Source organism: Haemorhous mexicanus, chromosome 13, assembly GCF_027477595.1.
Source record: "Haemorhous mexicanus isolate bHaeMex1 chromosome 13, bHaeMex1.pri, whole genome shotgun sequence".
Taxonomy (NCBI): domain Eukaryota; kingdom Metazoa; phylum Chordata; class Aves; order Passeriformes; family Fringillidae; genus Haemorhous; species Haemorhous mexicanus.
Genome location: NC_082353.1, coordinates 21970998 through 21989742, shown reverse-complemented (window position 1 = coordinate 21989742; position 18745 = coordinate 21970998). Strand labels below are relative to the sequence as shown.

Below are 18745 nucleotides of genomic sequence, written 5' to 3'. Positions count from 1 at the left end.
GCAGCTCCATGCCAGCAGGGAGCAGCTCCTCTCTCCAGCATTCCCCTCCCCGGCCATCTGCAACTTTCTGGACCGTGGTCACTGTTGTTGTCCTGGTTTTGTCCTGGTTTTGTCCTGGTTTTGTCCTGGTTTTGTCCTGGTTTTGGGATCAGCTGCCAGCCCAGCTGTGGCAACAGCTCCCACAACAAACCCCGGCCCCAGCGTGACGAGGGGTCTGGTTTACATGGGGAGAAACTGGCTGGGGGGCAGGCCAGCAGTGCCAGGGCCCTCACTGCTGCAGCAGAGGGCAGGTCCTGGCACAGCCCCTCCGGGGGCTCCGTGGCACAGGGGGCTGGCAGAGGAGGGGCACTCCCATGGAGGCGCAGCCTTGGCTCCCACGGGCGAGCTCTGCCCAGGACTCTGTGCCCCCTCTGGGTCCCTCCTGGAGCAGAACACCCTCGGGGGTCCCTCCTGGAGCAGAACACCCTCGGGGTCCCTCCTGGAGCAGAACACCCTCTGGGGTCCCTCCTGGAGCAGAACACCCTCTGGGGTCCCTCCTGGAGCAGAACACCCCCTGGGGTCCCTCCTGGAGCAGAACACCCCCTGGGTCCCTCCTGGAGCAGAACACCCTCTGCCTGGGGTCCCTCCTGGAGCAGAACACCCTCTGGGTCCCTCCTGGAGCAGAACACCCCCTGGGGTCCCTCCTGGAGCAGAACACCCTCTGGGTCCCTCCTGGAGCAGAACACCCCCTGGGGTCCCTCCTGGAGCAGAACTCCCCCTGCCTCCCCGTGCCAGCGGTGCCCCCTCCCCGAGGCACGCGGCCCCAGAGCAGCGTGCATTAATTATTGAAGCATCTCGTTAAACATTGAGATCACGGTGACTGACAGGGACAGGCAGGGGGACAGCGACGTCAGCAGTGGCTCTCCAGCTGCACAGCTGCCTGAGCACTGTCCTTGCTCTCAGTGCCAGGGGATCTGGGCTCCCCGAGTGCCCGAGCAGGCTGGAGGATGGAGCAGCACAGCCGGAGCCCCCCGAGCCCCCCCAGAGGGCAGGGCATGCTGGCAGCCTGGAGAGGGGTGGGCACTGGGGCTCTTGGGGACAAACAGCACCATTGTCCCACCGTGCACTGTCCCTTGTTCCCCACCTCCGTGTCCCTTGGGCTGGGCAGGACGGGCAGGTGGCACCACAGGTGTGGCAGTGATTCCTCGAAAGCCGCTGGCCAGACGCCCACGGAGAGGGCCTGGCACCAAGGGCAGGGCTGGGGCTGGCACCACGCTCAGCCTGGCGCTGCATCCTGCCTCCTGTGCCAGCAGCTCCAGCCTCTCTCCCTGCCAGCCCACCCTTCCTGCCCCTCCTGAGCTCCCCACATCCCCCCTGCCTTGGCCCCCTCCTGAAATCACTCCTTGCTCCCTCCCTGCACAGCTCCAAAACCTCACACGGCCCAGAGCCACTCAGGTTCCACCTTCCAGGACATTGCCTGTGCCTCTCCCTGTGTCAGGACATGAACCCTTCCCTGGCAGGGTGGGCAGGCCCTGGCACAGGTGCCCAGAGCAGCTGTGGCTGCCCCTGGATCCCTGGCAGTGCCCCAGGTCAGGCTGGACAGGGCTGGGAGCACCTGGGACAGTGGGAGGTGTCCCTGCCATGGCAGGGGTGGCACTGGGTGGGCTTTGAGGTCCCTTCCAACCCAAGCCATCCCAGGATTCTGCAGTTCCAGGGTTCCATAACCACCATCCAATCTCAGCAAGGAGTTAGACCATGGAGCAAATGCCAAGGGCTGTTTGTGCACCTGAATCCTCCTCAAACACAGCTAAATCTCTGATGCCCTCTGGGACTTTTCTGTCTACATTTTAAAACACCTCCTGGTTACCCCTGTGCTGGAAGCAAACCATCCCCAGCCCCGTCAGGCTGTGGCCAGAGGAATTCCCTGTCCTGCTGTAAACCCCACGAATTCTGCAGCATCCTCCTGGCTCTCCTCAGCCAGGGGACAACATGGGATTGGCTGCAAATGCCACCAGGGCTCTCTATTTAATCTGAATTTTTAATGTTTATGTTTTACCTCGCCTCTCTGTGCAGTGACTGCACTGAATCACCTCAGCCTGATTAATTCCTGGCTCGTTTGGGAGAGTCCATGTGTTGTCCACATTCCCTGGAAAGCCTGTGTGGGCGAGGGCCACAGATCCACCACCCACTGCACAGACAAACACCTCATTTTAATGGGGACACACAGAATGATTAACTGAACTCCTACCCCCAAAGCACCCACAGAGCTGGGGGATGCTCCTCCCCACATTCCCACCCACGGGAGCAGGGGTCAGAAGCTTGTCACTGCCATGAACTGGAGAATTCCTGCCAAGGGCTTAAATCAACCACGTGAGGCTTTCCAAGGAGGTTAATCCACTCCAAGGCAAAGAAAATATTAATCTCTCCATCTTTAGCCCAGTTTGGTGCTGAGCTAGACCCAACACCTCACGATCCAGAAGCACCTGAAGCCAAGCAGGGCCTCTCCCCTCTCCCCCTCCCCTCTCCCCTCTCCCCTCTCCCCACCCCCTCTCCCCTCTCCCCCTCCCCTCTCCCCTCTCCCCTCTCCCCTGCTCTCATGGCTGGTGGTAGATGAGAAACTGGTCCAGCTCCTCCACAGCACAAAAAAATCTCTTGTGAGTCCTGGATCCAATTAAAATCATTTCAGGCTTAGTGATCCAAGGTGCTGCTGGTGCTGGGGAAGCTGGCTGCTGTGGCAGCTGCTCATTCCATGCTGTCCCTCCGAAGGCAGCCAGAGAGGGAGCGTTCCCTGCTCCAGCAGGGCTGCTGGGCCCTGCTGGGGGCTCCAAACACGTCTGGAGCAGTGAGACCCCGTGCCAGGGGACCCTGCTGCCCTGCCAGGAGCAGGGGCGATGCCCAGCAGGGCTCCAGCTCCCTGGCTGGAGCTCAGCTTACAGCTGGGGGCACAGGGGACCCTGCCCTGCTCAGCTGCTGGAAGCATCCCGGGACATTCGCTCTGCTGGAGCCTCCCAGAGCAGCCCAGCCCCTCCCCTGGAGACATTCCCCACAGCTCCCCAAGCCAGCCCCACACTGGGACACCAGGCTCTGGTGTCACCAGCACCCCTGGCAGTGCCATTGCACACTGTCACCCTGATTGTTTAAGATTCTCTGAGCCTTCTGATGTTTACATTCTTGTAGCAAACTTTCTCACACACTTTCTGTAAATAACTCATTGTTTTGCAGTCTTTTATGGAGGAGGAGAAATCTGATGGACTGTTGGTTTGTCCAGTGTCACTGGAGAGGTGGCACTGTCACCTCCCTCCAATCCACTGCCACTTTTGGAAATCTATAAATGCTGGAGTCAGAAAATAAACTTCCCTTTTTGCACCTTGAGAGCAGCAGTGTGTGTGCTCCTGTTGTTTCCTGTCCTGCAGTGACACCACAGCACAGCTGCAGGCTGTGGGCTGGGGTCTGCTGCCAACCCAAGTGATAATTTGGGGAGAAAACAGCACTGCATGAGCAGCTCCCCGTGCCCTCTGCAGCAGACAGGCTCACTGGTGTGGATTACAGTGAAAATCCCACAGCAGCCAGGGTGGTGGAACACAGCACCAACAGCTGAGGGGCAGGAGAGGATGGGCACCGAGGAGAGGATGGGCACCGAGGAGAGGATGGGCAGAGGATGGGCAGAGGATGGGCAGAGGATGGGCACCGAGGAGAGGATGGGCAGAGGATGGGCACCAAGGAGAGGATGGGCAGAGGATGGGCAGGGAGAGGATGGGCACCGAGGAGAGGATGGGCACCAAGAAAGGGCAGGAGAGAATGGGCACCAGGGTGAGGATGGGCACCAAGGAGGGACAGGAGAGGATGGGCACCAAGCAGAGGATGGGCACCAAGCAGAGGATGGGCAGAGGATGGGCAGGGAGAGGATGGGCACCGAGGAGAGGATGGGCAGAGGATGGGCACCGAGGAGAGGATGGGCAGAGGATGGGCAGAGGATGGGCAGGGAGAGGATGGGCACCGAGGAGAGGATGGGCACCAAGGAGGGACAGGAGAGAATGGGCACCAGGGTGAGGATGGGCACCAAGCAGAGGATGGGCCCCAAGGAGGGACAGGAGAGAATGGGCACCAGGGTGAGGATGGGCACCAAGGAGAGGATGGGTACCAAGAAAGGGCAGGGAGAGGATGGGCACCAAGGAGGGGCAGGGAAAGGTGCTCAGGGCAGGGCTGGCCTCCCAGACAGCCCCTGGCAGGGCACAGCTTGGCAGAGGGTGGCATCTCCTCAGCCGAGGCCAAAATTCCTGCTGGGATAACCCCAGCCATGGAACAGTGCTTTAAAATGAGGCTGTGAGGAAATGAAAGAGATTAAAACATTCTTTCCCAACCAACTCTGCCCGGTGAGCACAGCGAGGCCCTGGCACAGGGCACAGGGCCTGCCCACGCTCTCGGGAGGATCCCACCCAGTATCCCATCCGTCCCTGCCCTCTGAGTGGATCCATTCCCCGTGTCCCAGCCCCTCTCGGTGTCCCCCGGCCCTGCTGTGCCCTTTGTGGGGAGCCAGAGCCATTTCTAGGAGCGCTCCCCTGCCAGCCCAGCTCGCCCTCTCCGGCTCTTCCCACCTGAGCTAATTACCTTAAGAGCTCGTTAGGACCGCGGGATGTGCGGCTGCTGCCTGGAAATCGGCCTCTATTTTTATCCCATCGGGTAAACCGGGGCAGATTGACAAGAGCCGTCCCTCCGGCAGGAAGGCAACTGGCTTGTTACAAACCACTTTCCTTTTGCTACAAAACCAGTTCCTGTCCCTTCCGAGCCGAGGGGACACCCCTGCCGACCTGGCCCCAGGTCCGGCCCTGCCCCCGGGGCATCCTGCCACAACTCCAGCTGCGTGGGCAGGGACAGGGTGACCCCAGCCAGCACCATCAGGGATCCTGCACCCCAACCCCGGGCTGCACCATCAGGGATCCTGCATCCCAACCCCGGGCTGCAGCCTGGGCTGCTGTGCAAAGCCCCTGCCCGCACCAAGGAGCTCTCCAGGAGCAGACTGCAGGGGTCCTTCCCAAACCCCAGCCATAAACCTGCCCCCACAGCCCCTGGTCACCCCCACGGCAGGGCAGATGCTCCCAGAGTTTCTCCACGAGCAGGAGCAGAGCAGGAGGATGTCAAACACGCTGGAAATGTGTATGGATTGCAAGGCCATAAATATTTGAAGGGGCTGAGTGAGTCTGTCCTAACGCTGTGCAAGCTCCAGTGCCCCTCAGCCCTTCCCTTGGCCAGGATGCCAATCCCTGTCCAAATAAAGACCAGGATAATTGCAGCACTTACAGAAGTGCTGTGGTGGGGCCTCTGCAGTTTATCAGAGGGCTTTTTTCCCAAGCACACCTGAAAGGAGCCAGAAGCACTCACCCCTGCCATGCCTGCTCCGTGCAAGGCTGCTGTGCTGCCAGGCTGCTCACCTGGAAGAGTGCAGCAGGCAAAGGGCTGTAATTCCTCAGCTGGAGCCCCAGAGCACAGCCTGGGGATGGGGATGGCACAGCTCCTGTGGGGGCTCTGACAGCTCCTGTGGGGGCTCTGAGAGCCCAGCACCCCCAGGGCACACCCCGGGGATGGGGATGGCACAGCTCCTGTGGGGGCTTTGAGAGCCCAGCACCCCCAGAGCACAGCCTGGGGATGGGGATGGCACAGCTCCTGTGGGGGCTCTGACAGCTCCTGTGGGGGCTCTGACACCCCAGCACACCCAGGGCACAGCCCGGGGATAGCACAGCTCCTGTGGGGGCTCTGACAGCTCCTGTGGGGGCTCTGAGAGCCCAGCACCCCCAGGGCACACCCCGGGGATGGCACAGCTCCTGTGGGGGCTCTGACAGCCCAGCACCCCCAGGGCACACCCCGGGGATGGCACAGCTCCACTACTGCTCCGTTGGATCACTTCTGTGTGGGCACCTTGCTCCTGCCCAGAACAAAGCCCAGGTGTGGAGCTGGGGCTCCGTGGAGGGGGTGAGCTCCTGCCTGGAAGGGCAGATTCTGCCTGGAAGGGCAGAAGCCTGTCAGCCAAGCAGAAATCACAGCAGCCAAAAGGCCTGTCGTGTGCTCCAGGAGTCACCCCCAAGGAGTGGTGGCAGGCTGGGGAACCAGTCCCTGCTGCTTTGGGGGTTTGAATCAACCTGCACAGGGGAACAAGGCCAGCCTGGGGTCACACAGGGAATAAATGCCAGGGGAGAAAGGAGGGACAGCAGTGACAAGGGCCACAGGGAGAAAAGTCTGCTTGGGTTTAGGAGAAGAACCTTAATGCTGAGGAGGAGCTCAGGATCACTGAGATTTCAGCAGGGCCTTACCCAAGAGAGCACCTGGGGAGGAGGTCTGGCAGAAGCAGGGCGAGGGCCAGAGCCAAGGCTCAGTGCCACCGTGCCAGGGGGCCACCAGTGTCCCTGTGCAGATGGAGGATGGGCTGGCACAGCAGGAATGCTCCCAGGACCCATCACACCTCCACGTCCTGCTCCTGCTCCACTGCCACTGCAGCCCCAGCCCTCTCCTCTGCTCCCGGGCTTCTGCTGCCCCACATCTCTTCTCTTCCAATGGCCCCAGGAGATCCAGGCTTCCAGGTCCCAAAAACACTCTGTTCTCATTCCACATTTCCTTTGGAAAGCCATTTTTACTTGCAAGCCAGAAATATTAGTCAGCAAACTGTACAGTGCAAGGCTAATGAGAACTAGATTGATTCATGAGAAGTACCTGCTCAGCAAATTTATTATTTTCCAAACATAACTCTATTGGATTCCAGCTTTTCCCCAGTCCCAAAACACCAAAACACTGCCCATTCCATGAGTTAAGTGTATAAGGGATAGCTGCAATTGCTACCTGATCCATATATTCTTAAAGCCTCTTTCCAGCTCCGTGGAAAGAGAATGGAATGGCTGACTCAATTTTTATCATTTTTTATTGAAGAAAAATCCCCCATAGGCAGCTGGATGGATATTTCCTTTGGGATCCCAGCCTGTGTTCCAGGGTAAGAGCCAACACGAAACAGCCACTATAAACCCTCTGAAAAACACAAGCCCCTCATCGATGTGACAGATATGCCACTATAATTAAAGTCTTTGGCAACAGACATTATGCAGCCAAAATATTCTATTTTGGGCTGCAGCATCGATCGGATCCTGACATCACACATTAACGAGCTGAGGCCTTGCTGGCTGTGGAAGCTGCTGTTAATCATCATGGAGAAAAACCACCTGGATTGCCTGGTGAGACACCAGTACCTGCCAGGCCCACCTGCATCCCCCCTGACCCAGCCCAAGGGCTTGTCCCTGCTCAGGAGCCCAGGGCTCGTTCTCTACTGCCAGGAGGAAAGATTAAAGTAGGTGTGAGCCTTGAGTTTCCAGGGAGCTGCCCAGTGCAGAGACCTGGCACTGCCAGGACAGGAAAATGGGACTCAGCCTTGGCTTGGCTGTGGTGGGACTGGGGAAACAGAGGGAGGCTCCCAGCTCCAACAGCCAAAGAAAGGATGGTAAAATCATTATGGCAAAATTATCCTGATAAAATCATCAGCCAGCAATGCCTGCACCTCTCCAGGAGGAACTTCCCAACCTTTCCATTTTCCCAGCACCACGAGGTACATGACAGAGAGCCAGGAAGTCTGCAGTCTGCAGAGGAGCTGTTTCCATTTACAGCAACTTCCCTGGCCAGGACCAAAGGCGGACAGCCTGGGAGCACAAACCCGGCCTGGTTTCTGTGAGGAGGACTGGGATCACGCAGGAAGGGACACACAGAGCTGGTCCTGTGGTCTGAGCACAGCCCTGCCCCACCCTGGGGTTACATAAACCCAGCCCTGCCGCGGCTCTGCCGAGCAAAATCTGATTTTCCTGGATTGCACCCCCAGTGCCTCCCAGATAACAAGCTGGAGGAAGCACAATGGCATCTTGTAGTCTCTGTGTGAACAATTAACCAAGTTCCTGGTGAAATTTCAGCTGCCAAGTCACTTCTGCTGACAAAGACAATGGCACCGGTGAAGGTGATGTGCTTGGAGGGTAATTAATGCCCACGTGTAATTAAGGGCAGAGCAGGGCCTGCGGCTTTAAAAGGGCAAGAGGAGGGACAAGAGGCCCAGCTGACCCCCAGGATCCCATCAGGTCATTCCTCCACAGTTACACAAGTCCTGGTTTTGCTTAGAAAATAAAGAGTTTTCTCCACCAGCACCTGAAGCCCATTCCCACACCTGCCCCAGCCCTGCCTGGGAAAACATCAGGCTCTCAGCACCAGGCATTGTTTGCAATAGAATTATCAAATCCCAGATTGGTCTGGGTTGGAAGGGATCCTCAATGGTCATTCAGTGCCACCCCTGCATGGCAGGGACACCTCCCACTGTCCCACGGTGCTCTCAGCCCCAGTGTCCAGCCTGGCCTGGGACCCTGCAGGGATCCAGGGGCAGCCCCAGCTGCTCTGGGCACCCTGTGCCAGGGCCTGCCCACCCTGCCAGGGAGGAATTCCTGCCCAATATCTCACCTATCCCTGTCCTCTGGAAGGACAGGGATAGGTGATTTATTTTCTGAAGAACAGGATCTGGGCAGAAGAGCTGGCACACCTCTGCCAGCCCTGCTCACCTGGCTGCTGCCCCAGCACCTCTGGCATCCCGACTCAAACCACGCGGGCACACACTCCTCTGGGTGACCCATTTCATAAGGTTTCCCCTCATTTTCACTTTTTATTTCTGTTTTCCAGCAGTGCCAGTGCTGCACACGCTGCCGGAGCTCGGTGACGCGTGGGGACAATCCCCGTGCCAGCCCCTGCTCAGCCCAGCACAGCGACAAAAACCTCTGGTGTCCCGAGTCCCGCATTCCCGCACGGAGCTGGCGTGCTCCCACCCCGCTGCCCTTCACGCTCCTCTTCCTCACTGGGCAGAGGAGCAGTGGCAGGGCCGGGCTCTCGGGGCCGAGCTGCTCCTGCTGCGAGCGGCTGCAGCGAGCCTGCCGGACCCCGGTGCTGCTGCTGCTCCCGCCGCAGCCCCAGCGCCGCATTCCTGCCTCGGCTGAGCAAGGACAGTGCCCCTGCCTTTCTCCCGGGCCTGGGCAGCAGCTGGCACAGCTCTGCTGGCGTGGGCTGAGCACAAGGGAAAGGCCTCTTGTGGTGACAAAGGTGCCGCATGTTAGGAGTAAAAAAAAAACCTTTTTTTTAAGAGAAGGAGATGCAGAGTTTGGAGTTGAGCTGGGAACTGATCGCTGGCCAAGAGTTCTTTTGTTAGTTAAATGTTGTAATCGCCTGTTGAGTATCGTTGAGTATCCCCGTTTAACTCTCTATTGTGGAGAATTCTTGTTTCTCAGCACCACCCTTGCCGGCTGCCTGGAGGATGACGACCTCCCCTCGGACGGTGGGGAGAGAGGGAGAATTTGCATCTCAGGAGACCTGCAAATTTACCTCAAAACCCAGACTGCATTGGGACAAGAACCCCACCAAATCCTGGAAAATACCCCAAAAGAGACGAGCCAAAGCAGAATTGAGAGGTCAGGATGGTGTTTGACAGCAGGGCCGAGGTCCGAAGCCGGCAGAGATGCTGAGAACCTCGGTCACTCCTCGCCCCGACTAAACGGAGTCAGTCGGATCCAGGACCCCCTGCACTGACAGCATAAATTGAACTCCGGGAATATCCCCCGTGGCCTTGCAAGGACAGGATTCCCGGTTGTGCCTTTATCGGATAGAGCTGCATAAATCCTTCACTCCTGAGTCAGTGCTGGGAGTGGCGGCAGAAACCTGCAGAGCTGCCACAATCCCTGTTTTGAGCTGGTCACTCTTGATAAAGGCTTTGAAAAGGAGGAATATCTCCAGCCCTGTTTATTTCACTGCATAAATTGGATTTTACAGAGTGACCAAATGCCACAGTGGGTGCAACGTCATGGTAGCAGTACAAGGGGAGAGCCCACAAATCAGGATAGGATTTATTTTCCTGAGTTCTGAAGGTTCCACCAGGCTGGTAGGAACAGCCAAAAGTCAGTAACCATGCCCCTGTCAGAGGAGGGCATTTAGCCTCACCCTTGGAGCCACCTGGTCTAGCGGGAGGTGTCCCAGCCCACAGCAAGGGCTTGGAACAAGATGAGCTTTCAGGTCCCTTCCAGCCCAAACCATTTAGAGATTCTACCATTCAGTGATCCCTTCCAGTCACCCCCAGCCCTGGCATGACAAACTCTGGCCCAGGGCAGCCACGGTGTCCATCAGAACCTGCTGCCATCTCCTGTGCTGGGCAAGAGCCACAGTCCCTGCAGACACTCACTGTGGACACACGGGCCTCACAGCAATTCCAGATCATCAGTGCTCCTCTACTGCTGGAATAATTTACCCTGGAAACATTTCAAAGAGAAGAATTTGACCTGAAACCTTCTTATTTGCAGAAAGAACTCCAGAGCTTGCTGTAACCAAACAATAATTGGGTTTTCTGCCCACTAACAAGTGGCTGATGGCAGTGGCAGCATTCAGGGCCCTGCCACCGTCCCCAGCCCGACCCCAGGCTAAGGAGGGATTGTCTGCTCTCCACAAAACGGATGGCAAATAAACCCCAGCTCTTCCCCCACAGCAAACCCTTGTCTGGCTCCTTCCTGGCCTTCCCCGTGGCACATGACACGGGACAACAATAAGCACCAGCCCTCCTGGAACATGAAGGGCCCATCAAGGAGCCACCCCTGGAGCCAAGGGGCAAAACCCTGGCACAGGGTGCCCAGAGCAGCCGTGGCTGCCCCTGGATCCCCGCAGTGTCCCAGGCCAGGTTGGACACTGGGCTGGGGACAGTGGGAGGTGTCCCTGCCATGGCAGGGGTGGCACCGGGTGGGATCTGAGGTCCCTCCCAGCCCACAGCACTCCAGGATTCTGTGATGCCACACACCCTGCAAGGACCCCACCCCTGCATGAGCTGGGGAGGAGTTTCCACAGACTGGGGGCACCTCCACAGGGCCCTGCCCAGCACCCCTGATGGCATCTCCGGGAGGTCTCCTCCCCACACCGTCCTTGTCCACCCCACACACGCTTCCAGAGGCGCCAGCTCAGAGGTTTCAGTGATGTGCCAGGTCACAGAGGGCTCTCAGGAGCTGTCAGTGCCCCTGGTCTGCACGGGGCAGACCAAGGCATCGTGTGAGTCCTGGCACTGCCAGCGCGTGGCCACCGACGTCATCCCCGTGGCCACCATCCCGCTGGGCTCCCGGAGCCTGACTCAAAAATCAAAAATAAGTGGGCTGCTCACGGCACTGGCAGCATTCCCCAGACGCCTCAAAAAAAGCCTCCTGCTGCACGTTACCTAATTCTGACACGACAGAAGGAGCAAACTCCTTTTTCCTGGTGCTGTGCTACGCATCCCTCTGCAACGGCATCTCTGTGTGTGTGCGAGCGTGCGGACATCTACATCTATATCTGACTCTGGGTCTGCATTTGCCTTCAGCATCTTCCACAGGAAAGTGATAAGCAAAGTAGTTCTGTCAGGAAATTGGCTCCTGAGAGGGGAATAGCCGGCGGGTTCACAGCAGGTAACGTTGTAAAACAGGTATGAAAAGTGAACAGAAAACAGACATTTCAGCTCGCAGAGAAAGAACAGCAATAGAAATATTTTCCACGGGTTTGCAGAACAACTTGGGGTTTTGCTCCCACTGAATTGTGAGTGAATATTGTCCCCAGTTTTCAGTGGATATTTAGTGGATGCTTTCCTCAGCTGCCTTCTTTATCTTTTGGACATAAATTTAAGAGGAAAAGGAGATGAAATGCTTCTTTGACTGCTGTTTTCCCTTCAAACTCATTGTGCATTTCTGGCAGTTCCCTCCCGAGCCTACAAAACCAAGTGTATGCAAATGCTGGAGCCAGGGGCGAAGGAGCTGCCCCGCCAGCACAACTCACAGAGACACAGCTGAGCCACAGCGACGGCTTTCTGCTGCAAACACATTTCCAAGGCTATGAATAAAAACATGGCTTTCAACAGCCAACAGCAAAGCCGTGCTGATGCTTTCAGCCTCCCTGGGACCCGCAGGCTGGAGCACCCCGTGCCCGCTGCCCCAGCCTGGGGCTCCCCTCCCTGCTCTGCGCTGGGGCTGCTCGGGGGCTCTGGAGGACCAGGAGAGCAGGGGATGCTCGGAGGGCCCGGCCCGGTGCTGGCCCTCAGCCCGGGACCCCCAGCCCGGGACCCCCAGCCCGGGACCCCCAGCCCGGGACCCCCAGCCCGGGACCCCCAGCTTGCCACGCCGCATTTCTGTCAATGGCTTTGGCCCCGGTCCCTGTCCCCGCACTCCAGCTCCAGCTGTGGAGGGAAGGGAGGGCTCTGGGACAGACAGGCAGACAGCACATCTGGGCACAGAGGCCCTGGCTGGTGGCGCTGCCGGGGGTGGCCCTGTGCCCCCAGCGCGTCCCCGTGCTCGGGGCTCCGGGCGGAGCCGCCCCCGCGGAAGCTGCGGTCTCCTAACCTACTTCCCGGGAAAGGCAAGTGGAAACTCTCCGAAGATAAAAAGATAATGAACAAATAACCTTCACTGCCACAAACCCCCAGCTCCCCTTTGTGCTGCTGCCTGATATTAATGATCCTGTCAGGGCTCCTGAAGAACTTCGTGCTCCAAGTGGGAAGCAGGGGGCTCGTCCCAGAGTGCAGCCAGGAGCTCGCTTTCATTTCTTCCCAATCTCAGGCAAGAAAGTTCTTACATTCTGCATCTAAGAAACCATATATTTATTTTCTCACATCTCCACGTTCCCGTCGTTCTACTGGGGTTTGAAACAAAACACCACTGTCTTTTCAGGAAAATGCTTGATGCATCTTGCAACGGCAAATCATTAATTATTTCGAGCCTTTTATGCCACCACTGACACCACAGTGAAGAATTTAAAACATTTCCTCAGACAAGAAACTCACTGACAGCAAACCACAGCACTGCTGTGTGTTTCAGAGCTCTTTTCATGCCGACGGCGCTGCGAGGAGCCTGGCCAGCAGCCTGCGCCGCGGAGCACGAGGGGTGAGGCTCCAATGAAACACCCAGCTACACCGGCCCCTCACGGCGGAGACGAGCCAAACGCCTTCAGGAGTGGCTGCCCCTGTCTGCGAGCCCCCTCTCGCCGGGGACACGTCTCGGGGCAGTGACACCCGTGACCAGGGTCCCCCCGCGCACAGGTGGCAGCCAGCACCTGCCAAGGGAGGGGCAGGGATGGCGCCGCTGCCTCCCCACACCTGAAGGAGCCCACGCACAAACCACCACCTCTGCCGCCTGAGGAGGTGCCTTGTGGCCTGGGGCACTGTCAAAGGTCGCCTTTTCCCAGCCAAGAGCCCAACATCTTCCTGGCAGGCCTGACGGCCCAGCCCTGCTCGCTGCAGACACGGGCCAACCCAGACAGGTGCTGGGACAGCATCTTCTCCAAGGCAGCAAATATGGAATTCACAAAAAAACCTCACGACAAAAGGTTCACGGAGGTGCCAGCCCCGCTGCCCCGACCCATTGCACCCCACTCCCTGTGCCCATGGCACCTCTGTCCCCCCAACAGCACCTGGGGGGCCCCAGGGATGAGTCCTCCAGGCTCCTCTGCCTGCTTGGATTGGCCGTTCAGGAGTGAAAATTCGGGGAAAAAAAGAGGAAGGATTCATCCCAGCTCAGACAATGAACTGCTCGTTCTGCATGGGAATATGAACAAAGCAAATCTTGGAAAATCAAATAAAAAAGGCTTTATTTAGAAGCAGAATGCTCAGGTATTATCTGGCAGCAGCAAACCCCTACTCACACACCTTCATCAAGCACAGCCAGAGGTTAATTTCATGACAGATTTAAGCGATGCCATTATCTGAAATGTAAATAAACCTTCTCAAAAATCAGCCCTGCCCCCAGCGCTGCCTCCTCCTCCCCAGCAGCGCAGCCAGATGACCCGTCAGACAGGCCACGCTCCAGGGAGGGCACAGAGCCTGTCCTCGTCCCTGCTGCCAGGGAGGACACACGGGCACAGCAGCAGAACCAAGCTCAGGCACAAACTTCCAGCCCCGGCCCCGCCGCCAGACGGATCCCAGCACGGCGTGAGAGCCGCGGCTGCCGCTCCGGCCAGGTTCCCCGGATTCCAGCAAAAATAGAAAGACATAAATTACATCCAACAGGCGCAGAACCAGCCGGGGTGAGGAGACACCGTGGATCTCGGCAAGATGTGAGATCTCTGCGCTCGTGAGGGAATGACCTTCAAAACTCATTCAGCGCTCGCAGCCTGCGCGGTGACGGTTCCCTCACTTGCGAGACATTACACATTCCTGCTATGTTCTCCCTAATTTCGCACGGACTATAAATACTTGGCTTATAAGGCAGCAAGAAAGCAAGCGAGAGCAAACATTTAAGTGGGGTAACCTTGCTCGTCAGGGTAGCAGGAGCAAATTCTCCATCCATCCCTCGGGTCGCGCATGCTAAATGCCAGGAATCCCTGTTTACTATGCTGCACGTAAAATATCAACCGGAATATGGGACCGAGTCATATTTTCTCTTTAAAAAAACTGACATGCGAAATGACGACACCTTGTCAAATTGTCTTAAGGGCAGAAAATCCAGATTTTTCTGAACTGCTCTGCCCACACTTTCTCTCCCAAACTACAGTTTCCCGTTTAATTAGTATTAAAAACAACCTCTGAGAGACGAATTAGTTTGGCTTATGCAAAATAAACTGGGCTGCTGCTCCAGCCGTTTACTGGGTCACACTTTACAACCCCGGCGGGGGAGGTGAGCGGGGGACCGGCAGCTCTACCACCATTCTTCAGTGGTATTTGCACAAATCACCCCATTTATCCATTTTAGGCTCTTTAAGCCAAAATGACGGTGCCTCCCATAGCCTGCAGCACCCTTGGTAACCGTCCTTTGGCATTATCACCAGAAGCAGGTTTGTGCCTGGAAACGAAAGGATGCTCACCCCTCCTTGGCATCACAGGCCAGGGAGAGCTGGGGGCCCCCGAGGCTGGGCGGGGGGAGCTGTTGCTATTGACGTGTTGAGTCACCTTTACTCAAAACTCTGCCCCGAATTTTCCATCGCCCACGGGCTGGGCTGGGGCCAGCCGCCTCCAGCAGCAATCCCCGCGCGTGCGGCTCCGCACAGGTTTTTGTGAGCTCCCTTGCAAGGATGATGCTGACGGCAGGAATGAAGCGCAGGAGCAGCCGGAGCCAGGGATGCTTCTGTCAGCCCCCGGTCACACGGTCCCGGTACCGGACTCGCTCCAGCGGAGCCCGGGAGTGCGTTTCCCTAGTTTTCAGCAATACGACACATCCCACGACATCTGCGAGCTGAGCGATGTCCCTCGCAGCCCTGGCAGCACAGGGACACCGGCTGAGGGGCCACGGCCCCGACCACGGGTCCCGGTCCCGGTCCCGCCCGGCACGGGTGCGCAGGGGGCGGCGGATGCGCGCCCGTCCCCGCCGCTCCGGACGATTACAAAACCCGAGCGCTCATCACGGTGAGCCGGGCGCTAACGGGGAAGGCAGAGGCAGAGCGGGCACCCGGCCGCGGCGGGGCCGGCAGGGTCTGTCCCCGCCAGCAGCACCCCCGCAGGATCCCTGCCCCGCGGGTCCCTGCGCCGCCCTGCCCCGCTGCATCCCCCGTACTCCACTTCGCACCCACGTCCTCCCCGCGCTGCGCGCAGCCCCCGCGCCCGGCAGCGGAGGGCTCGCCCCGAGCGGCTCCGCGGGGCACGGCCGCGGCTCCCCGGCCCCGGGGCGGCCGTGCCGGGCTGCCCCTGCCCCGCTCCGGCTCCGGCTGCGCTCCGCCTGCTGCGGGCATCACCGCGCCGGGGGCAGGCGGGCGGCTCTCGGCGCCATCCCCGCACCCCTCCGCGGCTGGGGGGATCGCAGGCGCGGGGCTCAGCCCCGGGGCTCTCCCCGCCGCCGGCAGCCGCGGCTGCGGTGGCCGCCCGAGAGCCGGGGCGAGGCGGGCGGCGGGAGCGGGGGGGCCGCCTTTGTTGGCGGAGCGGGGCAGCACCGGGCCGCCCCCGCCGCTCCGCTCCTTTTGTCTGCCGGGGCCGGCGGCAGCGCGGCGGCTGCGGGGGCAGCGCGGCCCCGGTGCCGGTGCCGCGGAGGCTGACCTGGATGGTGCAGGTGTACTCGCTGTCGTCCAGCAGCCGCACGGTGCAGTTGTACTCGCGGTCCAGGTTCCTGCTGCTGCCACTCATCCACCTGCTCAGCATCTTCCCGGGGCGCGGGGCGGCGGGCGCTGCCGGAGCCCGGGCTCACATCCCGCTGCCGGCGCGCTGCGGGGCGGTGCGGGGCGGTGCGGGGCGGCGCGGGGCGGGGCTGTGGGCGCGCCCCCCGCCCGGCTCGGCCCGGCCCTGCCCCCGCTGCGGGCGGCGCGGAGCGGAGCGGAGCGCGGTGCCCGTGCCCGTGCCCTGCCCGGGCCGCGGCGCTCGGCGGGCGGGGAGGAGGCCGGGCCCGGGGGTCGCCCGGCGCCGGCTGCGGGGGCCAATCTCGGCGCGGCGGCGGTGACGGGCTCCGCCGCAAACCAATGCGGCACGGGCGGCACGGCCCCGCCGCCTCCGCCGGGAGCCCCGCGCGGGAGGGGACGGCGGGAGCGGGGGGCGGCACCGCGGGCACCGGGCACCCGGGGCTCCGCCGCAGGTGTCCGCACCTCTGCCCGCAGCCTGGCGCCCACCGAGGGGCTCCCCCGCAGCGGGGACAGCGGGTCGGGACAGAGCGGGGTGCCCCCAGTTCGGTGGCACCGAGCATTGCCGGCCATGTCCAGCGGGGTCGGACATGTGGCAGGGGGTACCCCCCACCCAGACCCCCGATCAGAGGGGCGGGGGCTGCCCCAGGGACTCTGCGTCCCCAAGGACAGCAGGTGACTGGGCGTGACCCAGCTGGCCCACGGTCCCTGCCAAAGGAACCACCTGTGCCCAGCTCTCTTGTCAGAGCCCAATTCCATTACTAGGCTTGGATCCCCATGGAGGGTTGGCAGCTGCCGTGGTCCTTCCAGCAGAGCCAGCCAAAGTGCCAACGTGGCCCCCAGGACGTGAGCTTGTCCCTTGGTGTTCATTTGTCATGGAAGGAAACCTTTAAATCTCTGGCTTTTGGACAAAATGGACTCCAAGAGCCATCAGTGCTGATGGGATTCAGCTGGTGCTGCTCTGGGGCAGTCAAATACCTGGTGGCAGCATCAGCATCACCCAGGGAGGATGGGAATCCTGCAGCCCCGACCATGCCCCTGCCTGGGTGTCACACTCCCCAGGGCCTCACTGAGAGGTTCAGCAGTGCTCCCCGCAGCACCCTGGCTCCACAGACACCCATAAATAAATACCCAGCTCAAACAGGTCACAGTGAGGACTGTTAAGCTGTCCCCAGTCTCTCACTGCACCACAGGCCCTGCTCCCTCTGCACCTTCCTGGCTCAGCTCCCCTTTGCCTGGAGCCCCACCTTTGTCCCCCTGCTGCATTCCCAGGCTGCAGTGCAGCTCCCAGCCTCCCCCAGGAGCACCAGCCTCCATGGACCACAGCTGTCCAGCCTCTCCCCACACTCCCTCTGCCCCAGCTTTGCCCGTTCCCTTCCTTCCCAGCCAGAAAGGTGTTTTACAGAGCCAAACTGCTCACCTTCCCCAGCAGCCTTTCCAGACCACTGCTGCCTGCAGGGCAGTGTCTCCCTGCACGTTTTTCCAGCTCCCATAGAAAGGACAGCTGCTCTCAGGCCAGTGGCTCTCCAGGCTCTTCCATCCCTGACCCTCCAGTGTGTGGGGCTGGGATCCTTCAGGATCCTGTGGTTCAAGGGTTACCTCATGATGGGTGATGAGAGATGAGTCCCTCCAGCCTGCTGGCCCATCCCCAGCCAGGCTGGCTGTGCGAGGGCTGCCTGTCAGGCTGGGCACCTCTGTGACCCTTGTGCCCATGGGGGGAGCACCGAGGCCTAGGCTTGCTTATCTCAGTGTCCAACAGGCCCTAAATCCAAAGGTCCAGCTCAGGCAAAGGACAGAGCGGAACACGAGGTTGCAGCAGCAGTGCTGCAGCCCTGGGAAGGACATTGTCCTGAGAGAAGATGTCAGCAGAGCCAGGCCTTGGCCTGGGTGGGCTCTGCTGGAGGCTGGATCCTGCAGCTCGCAGGACCACGGGCTGTGCCCAGCACGTTGTCAGGGGCGTGCTGCCGAGCCCGAGCAACAAGGGCGCTTTTCACAGCCCGGCCCCGCTCCCCAACCATCTGGGCACTCGCACAAAGATGCTTGTATTCACCAAAGTAGCTGCTACTTTGTCATGGATCCCACTCTGCATAAATTGCTCATCTGCCTCCCAGCTCCCCTCTGGCCCAGCTGAGTGCTGCTGAAGAATGGGATCTGGGCGCTGGCAGGTGCTGCTTTCAGCGAGCAGCCGGGGCTGAGCCAGCTGAGCAGTTTAATGAGCCATCACTGACGGCAGCCCGGCTGTGCCCAGCCTCTGCCGAGCCACGGCCCCGCCGCAACTTTGTTCCTGCACCCGGGGAACGCTTTTGTTGAGGTTGTATTTTCCTGCCTTTCTTCCCCGAGGCCGCTCGCTGAGGCAGCCCAGGCACCCCTCGGCTGAGCTCACCCCCCTCTGCCGCCTCTGACTCGTCCTCGAAACAGGGAACAGCTCTGGAGCCCGACAGCTCCACGCTCCCCTCTCAAAACACCTGACAAGGTTTCCACGGAGCGTATCAAAGGCTGGCAGATGCCTTTATAAAAGTACTCTCTGTTTGCAGCTTTGATCGACAAGAATGCACTTCTCATGAGTAACGTCTTTTTCTTCCCCCTTTAATAATTTATACTGTAAATCCTACAAATTCTCCCGATTTGGATTCGCTGTTACTTGCAGTTTTGAGCTAAAAAATTCAAAATGCAGCTTTCC

At 59.7% G+C, this 18745-nt stretch overlaps 1 protein-coding gene across 1 annotated transcript in view; it reads right to left on the bottom strand.

Annotated features, from left to right (window-relative positions):
• FRMD5 (FERM domain containing 5) overlaps nt 1-16165 on the bottom strand; it is a 65144-nt gene extending 48979 nt beyond the window's left edge. The window contains exon 1 of the mRNA XM_059858800.1: nt 15992-16165. Within this exon, the coding sequence (XP_059714783.1) occupies nt 15992-16093 (102 nt within the window). The 5' untranslated portion in view covers nt 16094-16165. The remainder of the gene's footprint in view (nt 1-15991) is intronic.
• Nucleotides 16166-18745: the final 2580 nt, after the last annotated feature.